The sequence below is a fragment of the Natrix helvetica genome (assembly GCF_964273705.1).
Source record: "Natrix helvetica genome assembly, chromosome: 3".
Taxonomy (NCBI): domain Eukaryota; kingdom Metazoa; phylum Chordata; class Lepidosauria; order Squamata; family Natricidae; genus Natrix; species Natrix helvetica.
Window position 1 is genome coordinate 84,594,338 of NC_138549.1, and position 22,831 is coordinate 84,617,168.

The following is a 22,831-nucleotide window of genomic DNA, read 5'->3' on the forward strand; positions in this document are numbered from 1 at the left end:
ACATTAAAGTCACCAAGCTGATTGGTGCTGTTCACTGTTGATAGTAGGGCATTTAGTTCTTCATGGAACCTGCCTTTCATCTCATCCAGGTTGTTCCTTGTGGGGGAATAGGCATGTGCAGAACACGGAAAAATTACTAAAAAACATGCTGGCAATGGCAGCAGCGACCAGGGAACCAGTTCAGGGGCATGGCCAGCCTGGGTCATTGCCGGTTCTGTGATCAAGGCCAAAATACCACTACTGGTTCACCCAAATTGGTGCGAACTGGTAGCAACCCACCTCTGGTCCACTTCTAATTTAAACCAGCTGAGCTTCATTGGCAAGATGAGTCTCACTCAGGGCTGCAAAGTGAATGGTGTAACCTTGCAAGCTCTTTGGTAACTTGAGCTATTTTTGTCTCTGGCCTGTCTGCTGTAGGATTGCCCAAAATCATCCATGAGAAAGATGGGCTTTGATATATAAATAAACAAAACAAAAATATACAGACATTCCAAGTGCCAATGTGTCATGGATCTGCCCCTGGACCTCTCTCCAGATGGGAGTTCAGAGGAGGGAGAGTTTGAGTCTGCAGAGGAAACCATGGAGCTGAGTATTGGTCAGGATCGGGACTCAGAGAATGTTCACCTGATGGAGCCACCTCAGCTGGATCAATTGGACCAGTGACAGGTTGAGGTAGGTGAGCCACAGATGCAGCAACTTGGCTACCAGGTTGCAGGCCAGGACCGGAAGCAGCTGCCACCCATTGGCAATGAGGTGGAGTCCACACCTCCTCCTGATCCAAGGACATGTAGAGCAGAGAGGAGACAGGCACAATACTGATCAGCTAGATAATTCATGAGGAGGCAACCTCGATTAGGAAGGGCTGCACCAGCATTGTCTACTTAACCCCGCCCTGAAGACTTGAGAGCTGCTGGAGCAATGTGCCCAGTTTTGTGCCTTATGTGCTTGTGCCCTGTATCCTGACCTGTTCAATTCCCGAATTGGTTTCCTGGACTTCATGTGTGCCCATTGGACTCAGTTACCCAATGACTCTGGCTGTACTGAGCTTGGAATCTGGACCCACATTAAGGGGTGCTTTCCCAAGATCTGTTTGGGGGCAGGGGTTGAATAAATACCTGTAGAACTCCTTCCAATATGGGCATGTGGGGAGAGGAGGAATGGGGGTAGCACACAACGGTGAGCAGTATTTGTATTTTTATGTTTGTTCAGCCGCCAAGATAGGTCACTAGACCAGTCATGGCAAACCTTTTAGGCACCGAGTGTGCACGCTCGTCTAGGCCGCAACCTGGAAGAGGAGCTGCCCAGGGCACATGCCCATGCCCAAAAATAAACTTCTGGTTTTCGGCACATGGATGCATGCCAGCTAGTCTTTCAGGTTTCTGGTGCACATGCACTCGCGACAATCAGCTGCCAATATGCATGCTCAGGCAAGAAAACGGAAGACCAGCTCTTCCAGTTTCTGGCACTGCCGCGCGCACAAAGGCCAGCTGATCATCACAGGCACATGGGCACCAGAAACCCAGAAGAAGAACGGGTGATGCCATGCATGCCAGGCAATGTGGCTTCGCGTATCACTTAGGACACACATGTCATAGGTTCACCATCATGGCACTAGACAATTTCAATAAGAAAAAACAAGGCAACAACAATAATTTTAGACAAAGAAAAAGGTTCTGAGAATTTGGAAAAGTTATTTTACTGAAGGTTTTTATACAAAATGAAACCACAGAAGAATTAAAAGCCTGGGAGGAGAATGCATATGAACAATAAATACTGAAGATTATAGTGAAAGAGATATTCTCTCTAAGTTTCCCATAGGTAAAGTATAATGGTGCCCACTCTGTCCCTTATTTATCTGTAATTGCTTTCAAGTCCTTGCAAACCGGATTTTTTTTTAAAAAAACTTTGATTAAAATCAAAGGAGAAAAATACAAGGTGAAATGTTATGCTGGTGATATAGTTTTAAGAATTATGCAATTACGGAGCTCTGCAGGATGGCTAATAACAAGTAATTAATGACTTTGGTTGCTTTCCTGGATCCAAAATTAATGAAAAGAAAACTAAGGCACTTAACCTCTGGTGAAGAAAATGCTGTGGAAAAAAACAGACCTGCAAAGAGATAACAAAAGCTTTGGTTAACCAAGAACTCCATCTGACAGGAAGCAATAAAGATATATTTCAAAGCAATTACAACAAATGATGGAAAGAAAGAAAGAAAGTTCTAAAAATATGGAGAGGTCTGAAACTTTCCTGACTAGGATTTAATACAATCATAAAAATGAATATATTACCTCAAATGAACTTTCTATTCCAAACGGCAACATTTCCAGTTTCAGACAAAAACTTGCAGAATTGCTAAAGAACAAGCAACAGATTCATATGGAGAAGGGGAAAAAGCCCCAACAAAAGGAAGACATAAAATTATACAGGATTAAAAAAATAAAAGAGGCGGACTAGCCTTCTCCAATCCAAGACTGTCCTCTAGAGAAAACTCCCTATCGTGGATAACAGAACAGATAAAATCCCTGAAGAACTGAACATTATTAAAAGAAAGGGGCAGGTCAAACTTCATGGATTATGTGATAGGAAGAAATAAAAGAAGAAAAGAATTTGAAAGTACATGCAGTAAGACGCAGCCTTTTAAAAAGTGATTTTTTTAAAAAAAACCAAGAATAAGTCAATACAATACAATACAATAGCAGAGTTGGAAGGGACCTTGGAGGTCTTCTAGTCCAACCCCCTCCTAGGCAGGAAACCGTATAATGTTTCAGACAAATGGCTATCCAACATCTTCTTAAAGACTTCCAGTGTTGGGGCTTTCACAACTTCTAGAGGCAAGCTGTTCCACTGATTAATTGTTCTAACTGTCAGGAAGTTTCTCCTCAGTTCTAAGTTGCTTCTCTCCTTGATTAGTTTCCACCCATTGCTTCTTGTTCTACCCTCAGGTGCCTTGGAGAATAGCTTGACTCCCTCTTCTTTGTGGCAACCCCTGAGATATTGGAACACTGCTATCATGTCTCCCCTAGTCCTTTTCTTCATTAAACTAGACATACCCAGTTCCTGCAACCGTTCTTCATATGTTTTAGTCTCCAGTCCCCTAATCATCTTTGTTGCTCTTCTCTGCACTCTTTCTAGAGTCTCCACATCTTTTTTACATCGTGGCGACCAAAACTGAATGCAGTATTCCACGTGTGGCCTTACCAAGGCATTATAAAGTGGTGTTAACACTTCACGTGATCTTGATTCCATCCCTCTGTTTATGTAGCCTAGAACTGTGTTGGCTTTTTTGGCAGCTGCTGCACATTGCTGGCTGACATTTAAATGGTTGTCCACTAGGACTCCAAGATCCCTCTCACAGTTACTACTATTGAACAAGATACCACCTATACTGTACCTGTGCATTTCGTTTTTCTTGCCTAAATGTAAAACCTTACTTTTTTCACAATTGAATTTCATTTTATTAAATAGTCCCCAATGTTCAAGTTTGTCAAGATCCTTCTGTATCTTTATCTTCTGGAGTGTTGGCTATTCCTGCCAGCTTGGTGTCATCTGCAAATTTGATGAGTTCCCCATTTATTCTCTCATCCAAATCATTGATGAAGATGTTGAAAAGTACTGGGTCAGTACTTGAAAATACATCTTTTCAAGTCCGGCAATTTAACTTCTAGCCTCACTAACAAATGGTTTTGAAGGCTAATTTAAGTAAAAAAAGATTCAAGTACATATGCTTAACATGATATATCTGGATTTGAGAAACAGATTAAAGATACATCAGGAACTGCACAATAAAAGGGGTAGTTTACCATGCTTATTGAATTTACAAACTGGAAAAATTTTAAAAAACCATTATCTCAAAAAAGAAGGGACTTTGAGAAAGATATCAGAGTTTTTATTATTGATGCATTTGCAACCTGTCTTTATTATATTTACAAATAGGCTGCCGAACATATCCAATGCCACTTTCCTCCTCCTATTTTCTATATCCCTCCGGCCGATTCACTCACACAGAGAGGGACTCCTCCGGGTGCCGTCCACTAGGCTGTGCCAGGGCGCGACGCCTAGGAAAAGGGCCTTCTCTGTGATGGGCCCGACCCTCTGGAATGACCTTCCCCCCGACATTAGAATGACTACGGATCTCCGCTCCTTCTGCCAGAAACTTAAAACCCACCTATTCCAGCTAGCCGGCTTGGCCTAGTTCCACCTATCCCACCTCAGTTCTATTTCTAAATTTTTAAGATTGGTTTTAGGGTCTGTTTTTTAATTTTTATAAATTGTACAGGGGTTGTTTAATCTGATTTTTATCTATTTGTATGATTGTCTGTATGTTTTAAATTTATTCCTGTACACTGCCCCGAGTCCCTCCGGGGATAGGGGGCGGTCTAGAAATTTAATAAATAATAATAATAATAATAATAATAATAATAATAATAATAATAATAATAATAATAATAATAATAATAATAATAATAATAATAATAATAATAATAATAATAACTTACTTAATATTATTATTATTATTATTATTATTATTATTATTATTATTATTATTATTATTATTATTATTATTATTATTATTATTATTATTATTATTATTATAATACTACAGCAACTTTGTGAGGTGGGTTGGGCTGAGAGAAAGTGACTGGCCCAAAGCCACCCACCTGGTCTTTCATGTCTAAGACGGGAGTAGAACTCATAGTCTCCCTTTTTCTAGCCTGGTGCCTTAACCACTAGACCAAGCTAGCTTTGAAATGCTTACACAAAACAAAACTAAATATATTATTATTTTTTATAAATTGTTGCTGAATATGATCCAGAGGCAGAACAAATTAAATAGTGATAGTTTGTGATGCAAAATTTGAGAGAAATAATTTCAATGATCCAATCAAAAGGATTTGGGGGAAAAAATCAAGAACATTTACTCCAGCTACAATTTAGGGGGAAATAGTATAAAATGTACTAAAGGTGGTATATAACACCATCTACAATTGTTAAGATAAATGAAGCAAAAACAAGAATGTTGGAAGTGGCATAACAATGAAAAAATATTTTACCACATCTTGTGGTCACAGAGAAAAAAATCCAAAAATATTAGAAAGTAAAACATGTTTAAAAAAAAAACACATTTGAACCGAAACCAGAGACTTTTCTGTTAGATATAATTCTATAAAACATAAGCAGAAATGATACAATTAGCTAAGATATAATTTGGTTGCAGCAACAATAAACCTAGCACAACATTGAAAAGGTGATGCCTTACTTATTACATCAGACTGGTAGATAAAAATGTAAGAACATGCTTAATGGTACAATTGATAGTATATATCCATAATAGAAGCCTAATAAAGCAGGGCGCTATTTCTGATTTAGACTTCCAGGTATGATTTTTAGGACTCAAATAGAAATAACCACAATTACTCAGGATAGTTGCAAAGTTCAAATATTTAAACTGTGGCTAGTGGCTGGGAATAGAAATGGAATGGAAAGGAAAGGGAGAATGTATCAATAAAAGTAACTGACTTTTTTGGGGGGGGGGCATGTCAAAAAATACCATATATTGAGGATTCTGAACTTTGGTGATGGAGAATGCTATGGAGCTAAGAAAGCAAATAAATGGTGCATAGAACAAATCAATTTAAATCTCTTTTTCTGCTAGATCTCAGGATAGTAGACAATAGCCAGATAATCTTCAGCCAATTATCTTGCTGAAAGTCAGTGATACATTGGATCTGTTCTGCTACTGAGCTCCTCTGATTAACATTGATTGCATTGGATTTTTTTTCCTTTTTCTTACAGCACAGTGGGCAAATTAATTTTGTAGTGTAGAATATTATGAAGATTTAAGATTTTCCCCAATATAATTATGCTTAGCAAATTTCAAAGTTATGGAGGACCCCTCAAAAAGTATTCCTGACCTAGTTCTGAAGCTACAGTGGTTGCCCCCCCACTTGCAGTCATGTGACCACATTTTGGTTGCTTCGCCATGCATTTATGCCGTTTGCAGTTTCCCATGGTCATATGACCATACTTTGCAATAATTTTCCTGAAAACCAGTGTTCATGTCTGGGTTTTGGCAAAAACAGCCTTAGCGAACAATAGATTTGCTTAACAGCCACCATAAAAAGACAAAAATGGGGTTGGTCACATGATGATTCACTTTATGACTGTCATAACTTAGTGACCATAATGGGCAGGTTCCATTAGGTTTGTAAGTTGAGGAATATCTATACTAGTATAGTTTGCAAGCAAGGTTACAAGGCATGACACAAAATAGTGAATAGAATTATAGAAGTAGAGTAGAATAGAATAGAATAGAATAGAATAGAATTCTTTATTGGCCAAGTGTGATTGGATGCATATGGAATGTATCTCCAGCGCATAAGCTCACAATGTACATATAGAAGCAAATAATAGGTCATAGATCATAAATCATAGTTAAATCATTAATCATTAGCTACAAACAACAACTGATAAATAATTAGAAACCAATAGGAAAAGATAGTAGGAAAGATGAGAAGATGAGAAAAGATGAGAAATGAGACAGTGCCGCGAGAATTAAATGTTCATCAGTGTGATAGCATGGGAAGCGGGGGGGAACGATATGTCTGGTTGTTCTGGAATGCAATGCTCTATAGCGGCATCAGGAGGGGAGAAGTAGAAATAGATGTCCAGAATGTGAAGGGTCCGTAAATATTTCCTCAGCCCTCTTTCTGGTTCATGCAATATACAGATCCTTAAGAGAAGGCAGGCTGATTGCAATTGTTCTTTCAGCAGTCCTAACTATCCATTGAAGTCTGTACTTGTCCTGTTTGGTTGCTGTTCCAAACCAGACAGTTATTGTGGTACAAATGACAGACTCAGTAATTCCTCTGTAGAACTGTATCAGCAGATCCTTGGGCAATCTGAGCGTTCTGAGTTGAACCAGGAAGAACATTCTTTGTTGTGCCTTTTTAATGATGGCTCTAATGTTAGGTGACCATTTCCTTAGAGATAATAGAACCTAGACACTTGAAAGTCTGTACTGTTGATACTGTGTTGCCTAATATTGTAAGAGGTGGTAGAATAGGAGAGCTTCTTCTAAAACCTACTATCATCTTTACAGTTTTAAGAGTGTCCAGCTCCATATTGTTCCAGCTGCACCACAAGGGCCAATTGACCTATCTCTCGTCTACATGCAGACCCATCATTGTCTCGAACGAGACCAATGACTGTTGTACCATCTGCAAACTTTAGTACAATAGTTGGACAGTATTATGATAGAGCAGGAAATATTAATTGCTAAATCAGTAGAAAATTCTACTTAAAATAATACCAATGAATTGAGTTTGGAAGGATTTCTTATTTTGTTTTTTAAAGAATAATGCTGTAGCTACTTCTCAGGTGAGTGAGGCACAAATAGTATACATTCAGTGGTGGGTTCCGGATTCCATTGCAACCAGTACGGTTGCAACGGGGCCTGGCGTCCTCCACATGAACGTGTGCAGCACATGCGCACACACGTGCAGCTTGCGCATGCATCTTACCCTCCAGTGACACTTCCGTGAGCCTCCAGCTGCTCGGTGGAGCATCATGCAGGCACTGTACGTGCTGTGCGTGGAGGTGCCGAAGAGTTTAAAGACAGGTAAAGACAGGCGGGCAGGTGGGCCTCTGTAGCAACGTATCAGAATGGTATCCGGTGCTCCAGACAGGCACCGGTACACCCGTACCGGTGCGTACCGCCGGCTAGCCACCACTGTACGCATTAGAGTTGACATTGGGAATACTGCAGCTGCTCACTCTCCACTAGTATTTTATTTTCTCTGGTTAATTTGTGACTGGAATCTTTTTCTTACAAGGGAGCAAAGGCAGATTGAACTGATATATTTCTGGATGCTGCATTAGATATTATTGCCAAACAGCAATTGTTTGGTCCTCTTATTATATTTAACCAAACAACAAACTGCATGCCGCTATTTATACTGAATAAGACTTTTCTATCCAAACTTTTGCTTAAATAAAAATGGAAAGCTTCAGTTTGGCTATCTAAATTACTTCTACTTGGCACTATAATTAGGGACTGATAGTGCTTCACAGGCTGATAGGCTACGGGCTGTTTCAGTGCAGTAATGAAATTAGTTTGTGGTTTCCTTTTATTCTGAATTTTGCCAAAATCAGATAATCCTGTGATTAACCTTGATTTATCTAACGTACCAGGGTCAGCCACTAAGTGTTTGCCATAGCTGGATTAATTTATAACAGAATGCAAATTCTGCAGTGCTAGCTTCTCTAAAAATCCTTATTTACAATAGAATGTAGTAATTTATGCTAGCAGTTCTTTAGGATAGAGGAACAAAAAGGTAGGAATCTGAAAAAGCACAGGCAACAAAAACTGAACTTAAAAAAAATAAACTGAAAGTGACTTAGCTTTTTTATGGGCTCAAACATTGTATAACTGCTTATAATGAATAGTTGTTTCAGGCTTGATAAAATTAAAGCTTTTTCTAAGCAGATAGTTAAAACTTTTTTAAAATGGCTAATTAGAACATTGGCCTTGAATGAGACTTTTGACAGTTTTTTAATCAGTTTTTTCTTAAGTGTATTGGAACAATCATTACTTTAATGTTTAAAGTAAAATCTGAGCTCTATTCTAAAGAAAAAACTGTGTTGAGTTTTTCTCCCAGTGGGAGAAGAAATTAAGTTATGTTTCAGCTTATTGGGCTACTAAAATGGCTCTGGGGACATAACAGAGAAAGCAGTAAGTCCCTAATATTAATTAAATGGGGAATGATTAAACTTACATCACACATGTCTTGTTAAATCCATCCAATTGTCATTTAATTAATGGATTGTACATGTATCACTTCATTTATCTCAATATGTTTCCATTAAGAAATTAGCAGTAAAACAAGAGAAGGATGAATATCAATTCATAACATAAAAAACAATCTCAGAGATGAAATAGGTGAGAGCATTTTCCTAGTTCTTTTTTTGCCCTAGAAGGCTTGCCACAAAGCAGATTATAATTTTGCGGTCATTTAATACAATTCATGCACAGTGGTGGAATTTAGGATTTTTAAGACAAGACTGGGGTTGAATCTAAGCGGAACATCCCTGGCAATACTTGGATTGTTGTGAAGAGATTGTGCAACAGCCCTTGTTCAAGTCCTTCAATGTCTTATCAAGAAAGCTGCCCTTAAAATGTCGTAATTTAGAGTACGTTCATTATCTGTCTTGATACAGTCAGTTTATATAGCCAAAGCACAAATAGAGCCTTGCGAAGGAGTTGTCTCTCTTAGTATTTCCTGTATTTCAAGGCAATGGATGTGTATAGTCTTATCTATATAATCCTATTTTGTTTTGTTTTTTTACAGTTCAGTAGAATATGTTTTTAGTCAGCAGTAACTCCCCAAAAAGAAAATAAAGTCAAGTATTGAATTAATCTAGCACAGGGATGTCAAACTCACATTGTCACATCGTCACCATCAGTAGTGGGTTTCCCATTTTTTTACTACCGGTTCGCTCGCGTGCAGGTGCACAACGCTTCTGTGCATGCGCAGAAGCGTCCGGGCAAGTGGGCGGAGTGTCCGGGCAAGTGGGTGGAGCCTCCTGCTGCTGCTACTACTGGTTCACCCGATCTGGGCCAAACCAGGAGCAACCCACCTCTGGTCGCCATGTGATGTATCAGGATTTTTACCCCCTTCGCTAAACTGGGTATGGGTGTGGCCAGCATGTGACACATCGGGCCAATGGGCTAGGAGTCTGACAGCCCTGATCTACACAAATGAGAAAATGTTTTGAGCATTTAAAAAGTAATGGAAATATCAAAATTAGGGTCATCTTGATAAAAAAACCTAGGTTAAAACAGCTAGTATTCCACTATTTGTCTATTTCCTCACCAGGAATGTTTTCTAATTTTACCCAGCCAATGTAAAGGCAATAAATCATTAAAATACATTACCATACCATATTATTATATGCTATGCGATATAATACAATATTACAGGCAATGCTCAACTTACTATCACAATTGAACCTGACATTTGTGTTAAGTGAGGCAGTTGTTAAGGGAATTGCGCCCCATTTTACAATCCTTTTTGCCACAATTGCTAAGTGAATCACTACTGTTAAGTGAAACATGTAGCCTTTAAGTGAATCTGCTTTCCCCCATTAACTGCTTGTCAGAAGCCAGCTGGGAAGGTTACAAACGGTGATTGCATGACCCCGGGACAGTGCAACTGCATATGTACATGCCAGTTGCTAAGCATGTGAATTTTGATCCTGTTTTGGAGATGCTGCAATGGTCATAAGTGTGGAAACTGGTCATAAGTCACTTTTTTCAATGCTGTTGTAAGTTTGAACAGTCACTAAATGAATGGTTATAAGTTGAGGATTGCTCTTGTACGTATTGTTTTATAACATATTATATTGCATTATTACATTATAATATCAATCACATTGCTATATCAATCTCAACTGGGTGACTCTGGGAGTTTTACAATAAAAATTGTATACTGTATAACTCATATTGCCACAGTGATGACTAAGAGATGCGTTAAGATATCATGGGATAGTATCTGTAGTTAATCAAACTTTTCCATCTTTTGGGAACAAAAATGACAGCAAACATGGTAGAAAATTTCCCGGTCGGGATGAGGCTGCTGTCAGCAGAGAATGACACAACATATGAGGATCATGGTCAGAGGTGGTATTCAGCAGGTTCTAACCAGTTCTGGAGAACAGATAGCGAAAATTTTGAGTAGTTTGGAGAACCGGCAAATACCACCTCTGACTAGCCCCACCCCCATCTATTCTCTGCCTCCTGAATCCCAGCTGATCGGGAGGAAATGAGGATTTTGCAGTAACCTTCCCCTGGAGTGGGGAGGGAATGGAGATTTTACAGTATCCTTCCCCTGTCACGCCCACCAAGCCATGCCCACCAAATCATGCACACTAAGCCATGCCATGCCCACCAAGCCATACCCACAGAACCAGTAGTAAAAAAATTTTTGAATCCCACCATTGGTTATGGTCCCTCATATCATTCTGTGGCTGAGGCAGGGTAATATCATGATAAAAGTCTCACTTGAAAGCATCTATTTTCTAATGTATCTTTGCTTTCTGGATTAATTTTCAACAAAAGCCTGAATGACCAAATGGCTTTGTTGGCATGTTTAGTCCATAACAGCTCTATTATTTAGCTACTCGCAGAAGAGAGTTTCCTGAAGACAGAATCATTGGTTTGAGATGACTTTTCATGATCAATTACTTTGAAACATCTTTCCTTCTGGGACTCTATGTAAACTAGGATAGTTTAGCACATGTGATCTATCTATTAAGGTAGAGAAAGAAATGGCACTGAATAAGCCATTATTTGGTGGTTGCTGCAGAACAGTCTCTTATTTGCCCTGCAAAAAGGAACAAATCCAAATTCACTGGATTGTGGTTCCGTTTGGGAACGGAAGCTAGTTGCTGATATTGTTTATTATCTTCAGAAGCAAAATTGGTGCTTGAGGGCTGGACCTCAGAGCCTAAAGCACCCACTGTGAATCCTGTCTCCCAAATGACCACCTAGAGTACAGGAAATGACAAAGATGTTAGCAACTGCATCGTCAAGTGCCCAACATGGGCATGCTGGTGCCAAGAGCGGTTACTATACTTTTAGTGCTTTATGAACACCAGGATAGTAATTTGTTCAACAGATCATTGTTTAAAAGCTACCCTTACTGAGTGAGCTATGAAAAAAAATAGCCATGTGTTTCACATTGGAGCAGCAGAAGTTAACGTTTATTCTTGAGATCCTACTGCAAGCTCTTCCTTCCTGGCATTTCTATTTTGTGTTGTTCTAACACTGTGTTTAAAGAAGTAGTTGTAAATCACATAGAGAAAGCTTTCCATGGCTGAAGCAATATATCTGATCATCTAAATCCCCTCTGTTCTGCAGTGAGAATGTTAAATCTAAGATCTAGAATCACCTGGTTTTACCTCTGAGAGCAAGACAGTAAAAAGTCAAGTTTCAAGCAGTTGTTCTTGGTTTGCTGAAGAATCAAGTTGTGTCACACCTACGTGAGAAGCAGAGAACTGCAGAGGAAGCCAAACATGGGGGTTTTTTTTCACAGCAAACCAAAGGGTGTGGTTTTTTTTAAAATTGATTTGTTAGATTGCCTCTACGCCTTGGACTCTACTAGAGTCTTATATTTGCTACCAGTTGTGATACAGTGTATAGCTAAGAGGAAAGCAACAATCAGAATCAAAATGGCTTGTTTGGTAAATGGTTGGTTGAACGCAGCAGTGGGATTCCAAATCTTTTCCTACCAGTTCTATGAGAGAACGCTTCGCGGCTGCATGCGCACAGCGCTCAAAGATCATCCTTGGTGTCAGCACTGTTGAGTTGAACACTGTTGTTTAGTTCAGCTGAGGTGCAGCAATCCGCTCTGCCACACAAATCAACTGAGTAAAAAACAAGGGAATATAGGATAGGAAATGGGGGGGGCAGCCAGAGGTGGTATTTGCTTCTCCAAACTACTCAAAAATTCCACTACTGGTATTCCAGAACTGGTCCAAACCGGCTGAATGCCACCTCTGGTTGACCGTGCTAAGAAAAAGCCATTCTTGCGAGTTTGCTAATTAAACCTCCAAGGCCATTCAGCTAATTTCAGAGGTTAACCCATGCTTCCTGAGTTCAATTAATACCATGCTAATTACTTTATTGACTATTCCTATCATATATCACAATAGCTATATTCTTCTTTGGTATTGATTTCAGCAAAGGAATGCATTTTCACTTAAAATAACCACAGCAGCTTTGTATTCTTTTGACCAAAAACAGAGCCAGACGTGGAAAATAATGGGATGAATGCTAATTTTTCGACTTCTGCACTGAAAGATTCAAAGGAAATGATATTTTATACAACTTAAATAGTTAAGAGTTTATCAATTGTCGCTGATTAGTGCTCCCGATAGCAGCCAGACGGTACAGCCAATGGTGAGATGCAAGAAGTGCTATTTCAGCAATATTTGAAGAGCTCCCAGATCCCCTCTCGAGTTTTAACAGAAATTAACATCATGACCTTTTGTGGGTCTAAAGTCCCCTTGTGATTTGTGGTTTCAGCAGCAACTGGGTCATCCTAATCAAAGCTAGGTTAAGGTAATTTCTCTCTGAGTTAAATGTGTTGGTGTATTTGCACAGCTATTACTTTATACTGTATTATTGATTGCCCTGGCCACTTCTTGATGTGAAGCAGCTGGTTCCATTCGTAAAGCTTTACTATCTCACTGATAATGAAACGTTTTCTCAGTTTTGGGTAAAATGCTAATGCCCTGAAATATCAAAGATCTTCAAGACCAAATATTAAACACGCTGAAACAAGTCCCAGTCATTTCCTTTAATTCCAAGAAACCTGTTTTAAAAATTGTGAGTAAAGTACCTGCCTATGAAACTGAAGCGCTCATCAAAGTCTGGTTTTGATTTTATGAATTTAAAAAACGTGCCCTGGGCAGCCCTGCTAGGGACAATCAAGTTGCGTAGTGTACACCCATTGACGGAGCATGATTACAGAAGGTGAAAAATATATGTTCCTGTATAATTAACTAAGCCAGTGTCTCATGCCTGCACTGCGTTTCTACACCACCCTGCCTCCAAGTTGTTCAAGGATCTGGATTTTTTTGTAATCTCTCTCACCTCCTCCACCCACATTTCTTGATGTAACTCTGAAATGCATGTATGCATGCCTGGTTTCCAACTTTTCCTTTGCAGTGAAGAAAAATGAAGAAGCAAGAAAGGATCTCCTGACTTGGTCCCTTCCTCTACTACAACAGCCCCCAACTTTTTGGGCACCAGGGACCAGTTCCATGGAGAGAGGTTTTTTTCCCCTGGACTGGAGAGGATGAGGTTTCATGTGCTGCCTCTGCATCCCACGGATGGAACTTTGCTTCTTTGCACAGCCTGGTTTCTGGCATGCCATGGCACAGTGCCAGTCCATGGATCAGGGTTTGGGGATCCCTGCTCTACTTTAATCTACTAATGAAGTGAAGACAATAAGGTTAAAAGGTTTAGAGCTTATATCCCAACTGCTTCCCCACAACTCATCTCTCCACCCATATGGCTCTTGTGGAACCATCATCTTGGAGATTGGGGGTGGGGAGCATAAAGATCAAAGGCTGCCTTGCTTAGGCAGCCCAATCCTGAAACAACTACTATATATTACAGAGAAGAAGAATTGAAATAAATGGTAGATCTGCTTCTTCCATCTATCCTTTCAGGACAAACTCGGTGCATTTGTTTGGCCATTGGCTGAAAAACCAGAGCAGCATATAGGACTGGTTGAAAGTCACTGCTACTCCATGAAATGTAGAATTCACTTTGAGCTAGAGTAGTGGGAAAAAATGCAATATCTGCACTTTCTGCAACCAAACTCTTTCCTTTCTCAGTAGCTGCAGGCGTGACTAGGCATTTAAAGTAGGAGGCCAGTTGAATATAGGCTGCTGAAGCCCCTTAGAAATGGGGAAGGAAATACTGTTCAGAAGCCCCGGGGGTAGTATTAGGACAGACTTCCAGCCAATTGAAAGGGATTGCCCACAGTCTCCAAGTTTGCGAAACCTCCGAAATACCGGTTTTAACCAAACTGGGATGCAGATAACCTGCTGTAGAGCCAGGAAGCACGTAACCAGCATTCCAAGCAAATGACATTCTGCAATCAGGTAAATCAGTAGCTGATTTCGAACAAGTCTTGATGTGAACTTGGTTTTAATACAGTATGTTCTGTGAACCCTCTTCATTGTTCCTTGCAACTCTTGGTTTCTATGTGAACTTGTGTAGCTGTGTTTCTTCAACAGTTGAACCCATGCATTGATTCATTCTCTTCTGTTCGTCCAGTATCTCCTATTCACTGCCTTGTCAGAAATGCAAATTGTCCTTACTTTTCTGATCCATTTACTTAAGTCAAAAAAAAAATCCACCCTATTTAAAACACATTCAGACAGTTAATAAGATTTATTTCAGTCCATGAGATAACATACCGGTAAGTTAGGCCAGCCTAAATTTGCTTATGTCTCTACTCTGCTTTGGTAATGAGGCCAGCAAGTTAGCTTGCAGGGCAGGTTATGGTGCAGGGGATTGGTGGAATTCCCAGCTGCTGGGATAAACAAAAATCAATCATTCCCTTAATGTGGACTGGGATATGGGGAGGAGGCAGGTTTTGACAGATAGCTAGAGTGGTGGGTTTAGCCATCTGTCAGAATGTTTTGTTTGCTTTAGGGTCCCTGTCCTATCGCTTTCTCTAGCAACATGGGCTTTCTGCTCTCTTCTAGTGTCAAATCAGCCCAGCAGGACAAAACAAAGTAACCATGGATGGAAGTCACTAGGCCTTGGGATCCAGAAAGATTCCATCCAATAGTTGTGCTGATTCGTGTTGGTGGTTTTTAACCTCTTCAGATGTGAATTATATCTGTGATGTTATTTTTTTATTGATTTTATGTTCTTATGGGTTTATGTTTGCATGCTGTTTTAAAATATTGTTAGCTGCCCAGGGCCATGAATTTGAAATGGGTGGCCATGTAAATGGAAGGAAATTAAGTAAGCAACTGGAAAGACACGTCACCAAAAGGAGTAAACAGATGCTGGGGATATAACATTCTTGTCGTCATTGTAAAGTGACATGGGCCATACGTAATAGAAAGCTTTGTGTTAGAAAAATGATAGATATCATGCCTTCTGCATGGAACAGAAAAAATAAGGTCAGCTGGCTTCAGTTATAGGCTAGGAATGAAAAGAAGGATGTGCTTTTCAGGAATGTTTGGCTGGGTTTGAATTTGCAGGTGGCCCAAAGCTGGGAGAGAAGGCTAAAACGTCAGAAGATAGGACCAAGGTTCAAAACGAATTGGAAAGATTTGAATATTGGATTCGGTGGCAAGAAAGTCAGGGCTCTGCATTTAGATAGGAAAAATCAGAGGTAAAGTTACATCTGGTTATGTGACACCTGGTTCTCAATAATACTTGTGAAAAGAATCTGGATGTCCTGGTAAATCGCAGGTAAGTCAGCAGTGTGTTACAATTGCCCAAAGGGTCAACACAAACTTAGGCTGCATTAGTAGAGGTGTAATATCAAGATCACAGAAAGTGGTAATTCTGCTTTTATGCTACACTGGTCAGATTACACCTGGATTACTGTATCCAGTTTTGGTTACCACAATACAAGAAAGCCAGGGAGCTGGAAATAGTGCAGAGAAGACCAACAAGGATGGTGGTGGATCTGCTCCACCATCCTTGTTGGTCTTCTCTGCACTATTTCCAGCTCCTTGGCTTTCTTGTATTGTGGTAACCAAAACTGGATTCCAATTTTGAACAACAGTTAAAAGAACTAGATAGTTTTAGCTTAAACCTAAGCCTAATCTTAAAGCTAAGGGAAATTATAACCATCTCCCAGTACTTGTCATAGGGAAGAGGCTGTGGATTTATTCTCTGTAACACCCAAGAATAGGGCAAGAAACAATGAGGAGAAGATTCTGAGAAGGGGGTTGAAGCTTGAAATATTTCTTCATAGAACTACAGATATTCCTCAAGTTACAATCACTTTTTCAGTAACTTTTCCAAATTATGATGGTGCTAAATAAGGGGAATTTAGTATCAATCTGCAAAGTTGCAGCTGCCATAGTAGCCCCTTGGTCACATGAAAAACTTAAAAATACCTACTATATCCAATTGCCATGCTGATTTGGAATGGTGAAAATATCGGTCCAAATGCTCTGGTGGGCACTGAGCAGAAAAAGGTTGTAGTATGGGAGAGGAATTTTTTAGACTGCAGAATACAGTACATTAAGTAGCAGTAAATTTGCCTCAAAAATGAATGCTCCTAGGAACTGAAAGAGCTTCAGTCATAACAATCAGTGGATGATATTCCTTATTTACTAAACAATATACAGTTTTACAAAAAGTCCTGATAGTTTAACCTTCATCTAAGCCACTAGGAAACAAGCTAGAACACATGAATCAAAACTAGGGGTCAGGTCATTCCCATGGTTATTTAGCCCTTCACAGATATTCCACAAAGTTGCTTTCAATAAAATCCTTCAGTTTTCACAAGGAATTCATTAGTGAAAATGGTTCTGGTCTAGCTAAACTATTAGTTAATATTTCATTACCTCACATCTCAGCAAACTGCCCACCAAAACAAAAAAGTGGCAACGAAGAGAACTGAACTCAGGTAGGAAAATTTATTGGAAAGATAAAGTGATATTTACCTAGATTTGCAGCCCTGAACATTATTTGTGTTCATGGATTAGACTGAAGCTAACAAAAATCCTGGCTCATTCATCACAATTAATTTACCATTCTTCTGCCTTACCTACCTCACACGATTGTTGTGTAGATAAACTGGGAATGAACAAAAACTATGTACTTTAGCTTAAAAAGGGAAGATGCAAAAATGTCAAATATTTTATTTAAAATTATCAAATTTCATAGAATTCCCTACAATAATCTGTTATTGGAATAAAAATGAAGTCCTATAATCACATATTTGAAAATAAATTCTATTGAAGCCAGAGGTGACGTATTTGCACAGATGTATGCATTGCACTGGGATACACATGCCATAATACAATGCTGTGAACTCACTGTTTATAAAGATAAAAAATCCCCATGAGTCTAATTTGAATTCTGGTTATCACATAATAAAGGGCCAGGTTGGTGTGGCGGTTAAGGCATCAGGCTAAAAATGGAGAGACCATGAATTCTAGTCTCACCTGGGGCACGAAGCCAGCTGGGTGACCTTGCGTCAGTCACTCTTTTTCAACCCTAGGAAGGAGACAATGGCAAACCACATCTGAAAAACCTTGTTAAGAAATTACAGTATTCCAAGACAACTGCAGCAGTCTCTGAGAATTAGATATAACTGAATGGAAGTGGTAAAAAACCAAATTATATGCATACAGTATACATTTAGGAGTTAGGGGATAATATAGGGGTTACAAATATTCAATACAATGCAGATCAGACTGAACTACAAATCAAACAGCCCATTGACCAGGCTAATGGAGAACTGATGGGGGTGGAAATCCACAATATCTGGAGATTATTGAGTTGCTTGCTTCAGTTGTACTATTCCATAAGACACATTTGGAAGGAGATTCAATTACACTACTGGTCCTAGCTGAATTCCATTCAACTGTTCAGTTACCCTCTCTCCACAAAATTCAGAAATATATGTCTGTTATTTTTTTATGTTTTAATAGTCAGTGTCATCAGAAGACTTTGCCAAGCCAAATTTGATTACTATGGTGCCATCATAATTATGCCAATTTCCACTTTTTCAGTTAAAATGTAAATGGAGCTGCTCAAAAAAATCTCACGGGATATTAAACTTACTTTGCAATCAAACTAAGGAAAGCCTTCAGAAAATATTCTTTCTCCAGCCAATTTCACACAAACATCCAACAGCATCAAGTTGGCATACTAAAAATGCATATATATTTTTTTAAGTACACATCTTGATTTTATCACATGGGTAAAGTGCAGGCACACTTTGAAACTGTCTTTCTAGCTCAATCAAAAGAATCAGAGAAGGAAATAAGAGTAGCAAACTTGTGTAGATACAGTTTAGACCAGTGGTGGGCAACCCGCGGCTCGGGAGCCACATGCGGCTCTTTACACCCTTTAATGCGGCTCTTCTGTGTGCCGGGTGCCCGCTCCCCTCCCTCCTCTCGGGCTTCGGAGGGAAGCTTCTGCAAAAGCCCGGGCGAGTGACAACCAATTTTGGTCCTATGACTGCAGAATGCTGCAAAATACCATAAATGCAGGCCAGTTGTTGAGTGTTTCAAATGTGATTGGAACACTCAACAAGGTGACCATAGTGTGTGTGTGTGTGTGTGTGTGTGTGTGTGTGTGTGAGTGAGAAAGACAGACAGAGAGAGGAACAGAGAGAGGGAGTGAGGGAGGGAATCAGAGAGAGACTGACAGACAGACAGACACACACACACACACACACACAGAGACAGAGAGGGGGAGGGAGGGAGAGAAAGATAGACAGACAGAGAGACACACACAGAGTGAGTGATTAAGTGAATGAGTGAGAGACAGACACACACACACACACACAGAGTGACAGAGATGGGGGAGGGAGGGAGAGAGAGACAAAGAGCCAGAGAGAGAGAGAGAGAGAGAGAGAAAGAAAAAGAAAAAAAGAAAGAAAGTGGGAGAGAGAGATGAAATTAAAAACAACAACATACAAACCTGACTTACTCAAACTATCCAAGGAAATGCAAGGCCAATGTTCACATTAGTGGTTGTGACTTTGTCAGTCAATGTCAGGATGTAATTTTCTCTACATTGTAAGGCAAATTTTACGGAATTTAACGTTATCGATAAATAATATCGTTCTAAAGTTTTTGTTTTATTAGTTGTGTTATTTGTATCCTCCCGACCTATGTGGATACTTGCATGCAGAATATTCTCAATAAAAACTTATTGAAACTAAAAACAGTGTACCATCCTATGTATTTTCGGTTTTAAAAATGTGGCTCTCAAAGTAAATTTCAATCGTGGTTTTGGTGAGATTTGGCTCAGTTGAAAAAAAAGGTTGCCCGCCACTGGTTTAGACTATTGTTAGGCTTCATAGATGGATCACGTAGCACATTTATTTTTCTTTCTGTTATTTTCTCCAATGTTTGTCTTTCTGCTAAATCTGTCCACTTACGTAATGCTGTATACCGATGACTGATATGTTTTCAGTGCTTTATACACAGAATAGTGGGTTTTTAGTGTGCTATATACACAGAATAATATTGGACTAGAATTTGCCTGACAATCTCAGACAACTACAACACATTTCAGAAAATCCAGTCCCCCCTGAAATCTATTATTTTCAATAGTGTTTGATATTTAATGCCATTTCTGATTTAAGGAAAAGGATTTCAAGTACTAACCCACATCTGGAAGTATTAAACAAACAAAACCTAAATACACAAAACTCATCTTTGCTGACAAAGTAGTATTTTTCTTGAATTTCTCTCTCATCCTCACTCTTTTGGCATTGTTAACCATCATTTAAATATTTATACATGAAGCTACCAAGAATACTTTAAAAAAAATCTTGTTGCTTGTCTAATGAAAGTATCTTGTCTGAAATTTAACACGGTAAAAAAGATGTAATGGTTAGTTTGGAAAATCTGCCTTTCTTGAGAACAAATGATGCTTCTGTTTGTGTTATCCAGTACTTCTTTTATTTCTTAACAATTCAACACAAGGCTTTAAGAATTGCACTTTAAATCACAGGGCCACTGTTAGGCCAAAAGATAAAAAGAAAAGGATAGCAGATTGTTTTGAGTTTGGGAAAAGCAGCAGCAGAGTGAAAACTGTTGTGGGGCCCAGTTAATTTGTTTCCTGTATGCTTAAAATAGCCAACAGATACAGTAGTCCTCAACTTACAATTGAGCCCAAAATTTACATTGCCTAAGTGAGAAATTTGCTAAGTGAGTTTTGCCCCATTTTACGACTTTTCTTGCCACATTTGTTAAGTGAATCCCTTCCATTTCTTAAATTACTTAACATGATTATTAAGTGCATCTGTCTTCCCCATTGACTTTACTTGTCAGAAGGTTGCAAAAGGAGATCATGTGACTCTGGGACACTGCAACCACCATAAATGTGAGTCAGTTGTCAAGCATTCGAATGGGAATTACATGACCATGGGGATGCTGCAATGCTAGTAAATGTGAAAAATGATCGTAAATCACTTTTTTCAGTGCCGTTGTAACTTTGAACGGTAACTAAATGAACTGTATAGGATTACCTATATTTTATTGCTTGAGTACAAGAAACAAGCACTGTTACACCAGAGCAAGAATCTCTCTCACACACATCTATATCATTGACTTCTGAAATGAGGTTGTATGATCTGAATCTTAAAACATAGTAGTCTTCTGGAGGGAATAAGGGATAATCGGCAGGAAGAATCTCTATTTGCTCCAACTAGCATCTTCTCAATTGAGTTTTTCCATATAAAGCTCAATGGGACTGTATACTGCCTTCTTAACTATTGTTGTCAAAACTTTGCAAACTTCGTGGGGGAAAAGTTTAGTCAAGAGTAAGAAATGGGAATGTAGCAGTAATTTCTCAATTCCGAGATGCTAGTTCAGTTCACATCACATACCAAGCTTTGTTTTAATATTTTAATGCCATGTCACAACACATCAGTACTGGTGTCATATTAATTGATTCATCCTTATTTATTTAATTTCTACAGCTGCCCATCTCAGACAAGTGACTCTGGATGGCAATAGTAAAAAAAATTAAAAGCAATTATAGTAGAGTACAAAAATAAACATACACACACACATACATACACACACACATATATACTGTGTATGTATGTATATACATACACACACACACAGAGTGTGTGTGTGTGTAGTGTTATGTCAAAGCACCAGGTATGCCCAAATATGGGAGGGAGCATACTGCTTCCCTTTTGCCTTTCAGCTCCACCCTAAGAGCCTTTAGGAACTAGCATCAAAGCAGCAGTATTCCCAGGGTACCAACTATATGACCTTGGATGGCACACACGTACAGTCCAGGGTCGGTATACACTTACCTTCCCTACCGGTTCACAAATGTGAATGTGCATGCACGCTCGCTTTGTTCACACGTGTCATCTCTGCACATGCGCAGATCCTTCCGCGTATGCACTTTGGGCAAAAAAGGGCCTAAATGGGATGCAATAGAGGCAGGTGCGGGTAGACAGAGCCACCTACGATTTCCGCTACTGGTTCAGGTGATTTGGTCTGAACCGGTAGAATACCACCTCTGATACGGTCTGTTTGATTTACCATCAGGTCTAGCTTGAAAGAAATTCAAGAAATTCAGAGTCCAAAGAATGTTTAGTGGTCATACTGGCACTAGTTGTATTTGTCCGTAACATGTCACACTATTCTCCCAAAATACAGAGAGTTGGGGTATTTTTCTTTTAGAGCAGGCCACTGGACAAAGAAGTAATCTGAAAAGTAGTAAAGAATTTTTCCTGATAGAGATAGGTTTTCAACACGGCAGATGCTCTCAACATACACAATGGTTATTTTCTTTAGTCCCAGTATTTTGAGTAAAAAAGCAGATAGACAGATGGGGACACACGTTCCTGGGCCATTGCACAGCACCTAAAAAGAAAAAAAAAAGGGCTCATCAAACCTTCCAGAAATCTTTAAAAATATATTAGCAACACGTAGGTTTAGTAGATATGCACAGTACATTCGAAATGAATCCAGGTTTAACACAAAATACAAAGAAAAGGAAAAAAAGGCAATGTTGACATATGAGTAACGCTTAAACATTGGAAAGACGCACTTTAGCATTAAGTTGAAAAGGTGCCTGGATCAAAGATTTAATCAATGTTCATCATCTGAATTAAGCAGGCCAAAGCAGATTTGTCAGCCAATCAGAACTGGGATGCCTTTTATGTACTTTGGCTTAAGCAAGGAGATGATTCACTGCCCTTCTGAATAACACATTGGGAAATGCAGTTTTAAAAAACCAAATTTTTGGACAACTAGGAAGAGAGAAACCTCGTGCTTTAGTTGAAGTTACTTGAGATAAATGTAGAAGCTGGGCGGCAAGGTCTTGAGTTTATTTCCTCCTTGAAAACTCGATTTATTCCAGGGAACTCTCTGAGCAGCCTGAGGTTCACACTCCTTAATTGCGCGGACATGAGGCTGGTGACTATGGGCAGAGGCCTGCTCTGATTTCCCAATGAGTTGGATAAGCAGTTTCATCTTCAAGATGGTCGTCTAAGCCCTCCCACTTTAATTTCCTCCTTCCTATGCTTCCTTACACTTCAGGCGTACAACCTTTCCAGGTTCCTAGCACAGA

The 22,831-nt window shown here is 39.3% G+C and overlaps 1 protein-coding gene across 1 annotated transcript in view; it reads right to left on the minus strand.

Moving 5' to 3' along the window:
* Positions 1-19,590: 19,590 nt before the first annotated feature.
* The window catches only part of ALG14 (ALG14 UDP-N-acetylglucosaminyltransferase subunit), a 40,385-nt gene continuing 37,144 nt past the window's right edge, over positions 19,591-22,831 (minus strand). The window contains exon 4 of the mRNA XM_081947207.1: positions 19,591-22,122. Within this exon, the coding sequence (XP_081803333.1) occupies positions 21,892-22,122 (231 nt within the window). The 3' untranslated portion in view covers positions 19,591-21,891. The remainder of the gene's footprint in view (positions 22,123-22,831) is intronic.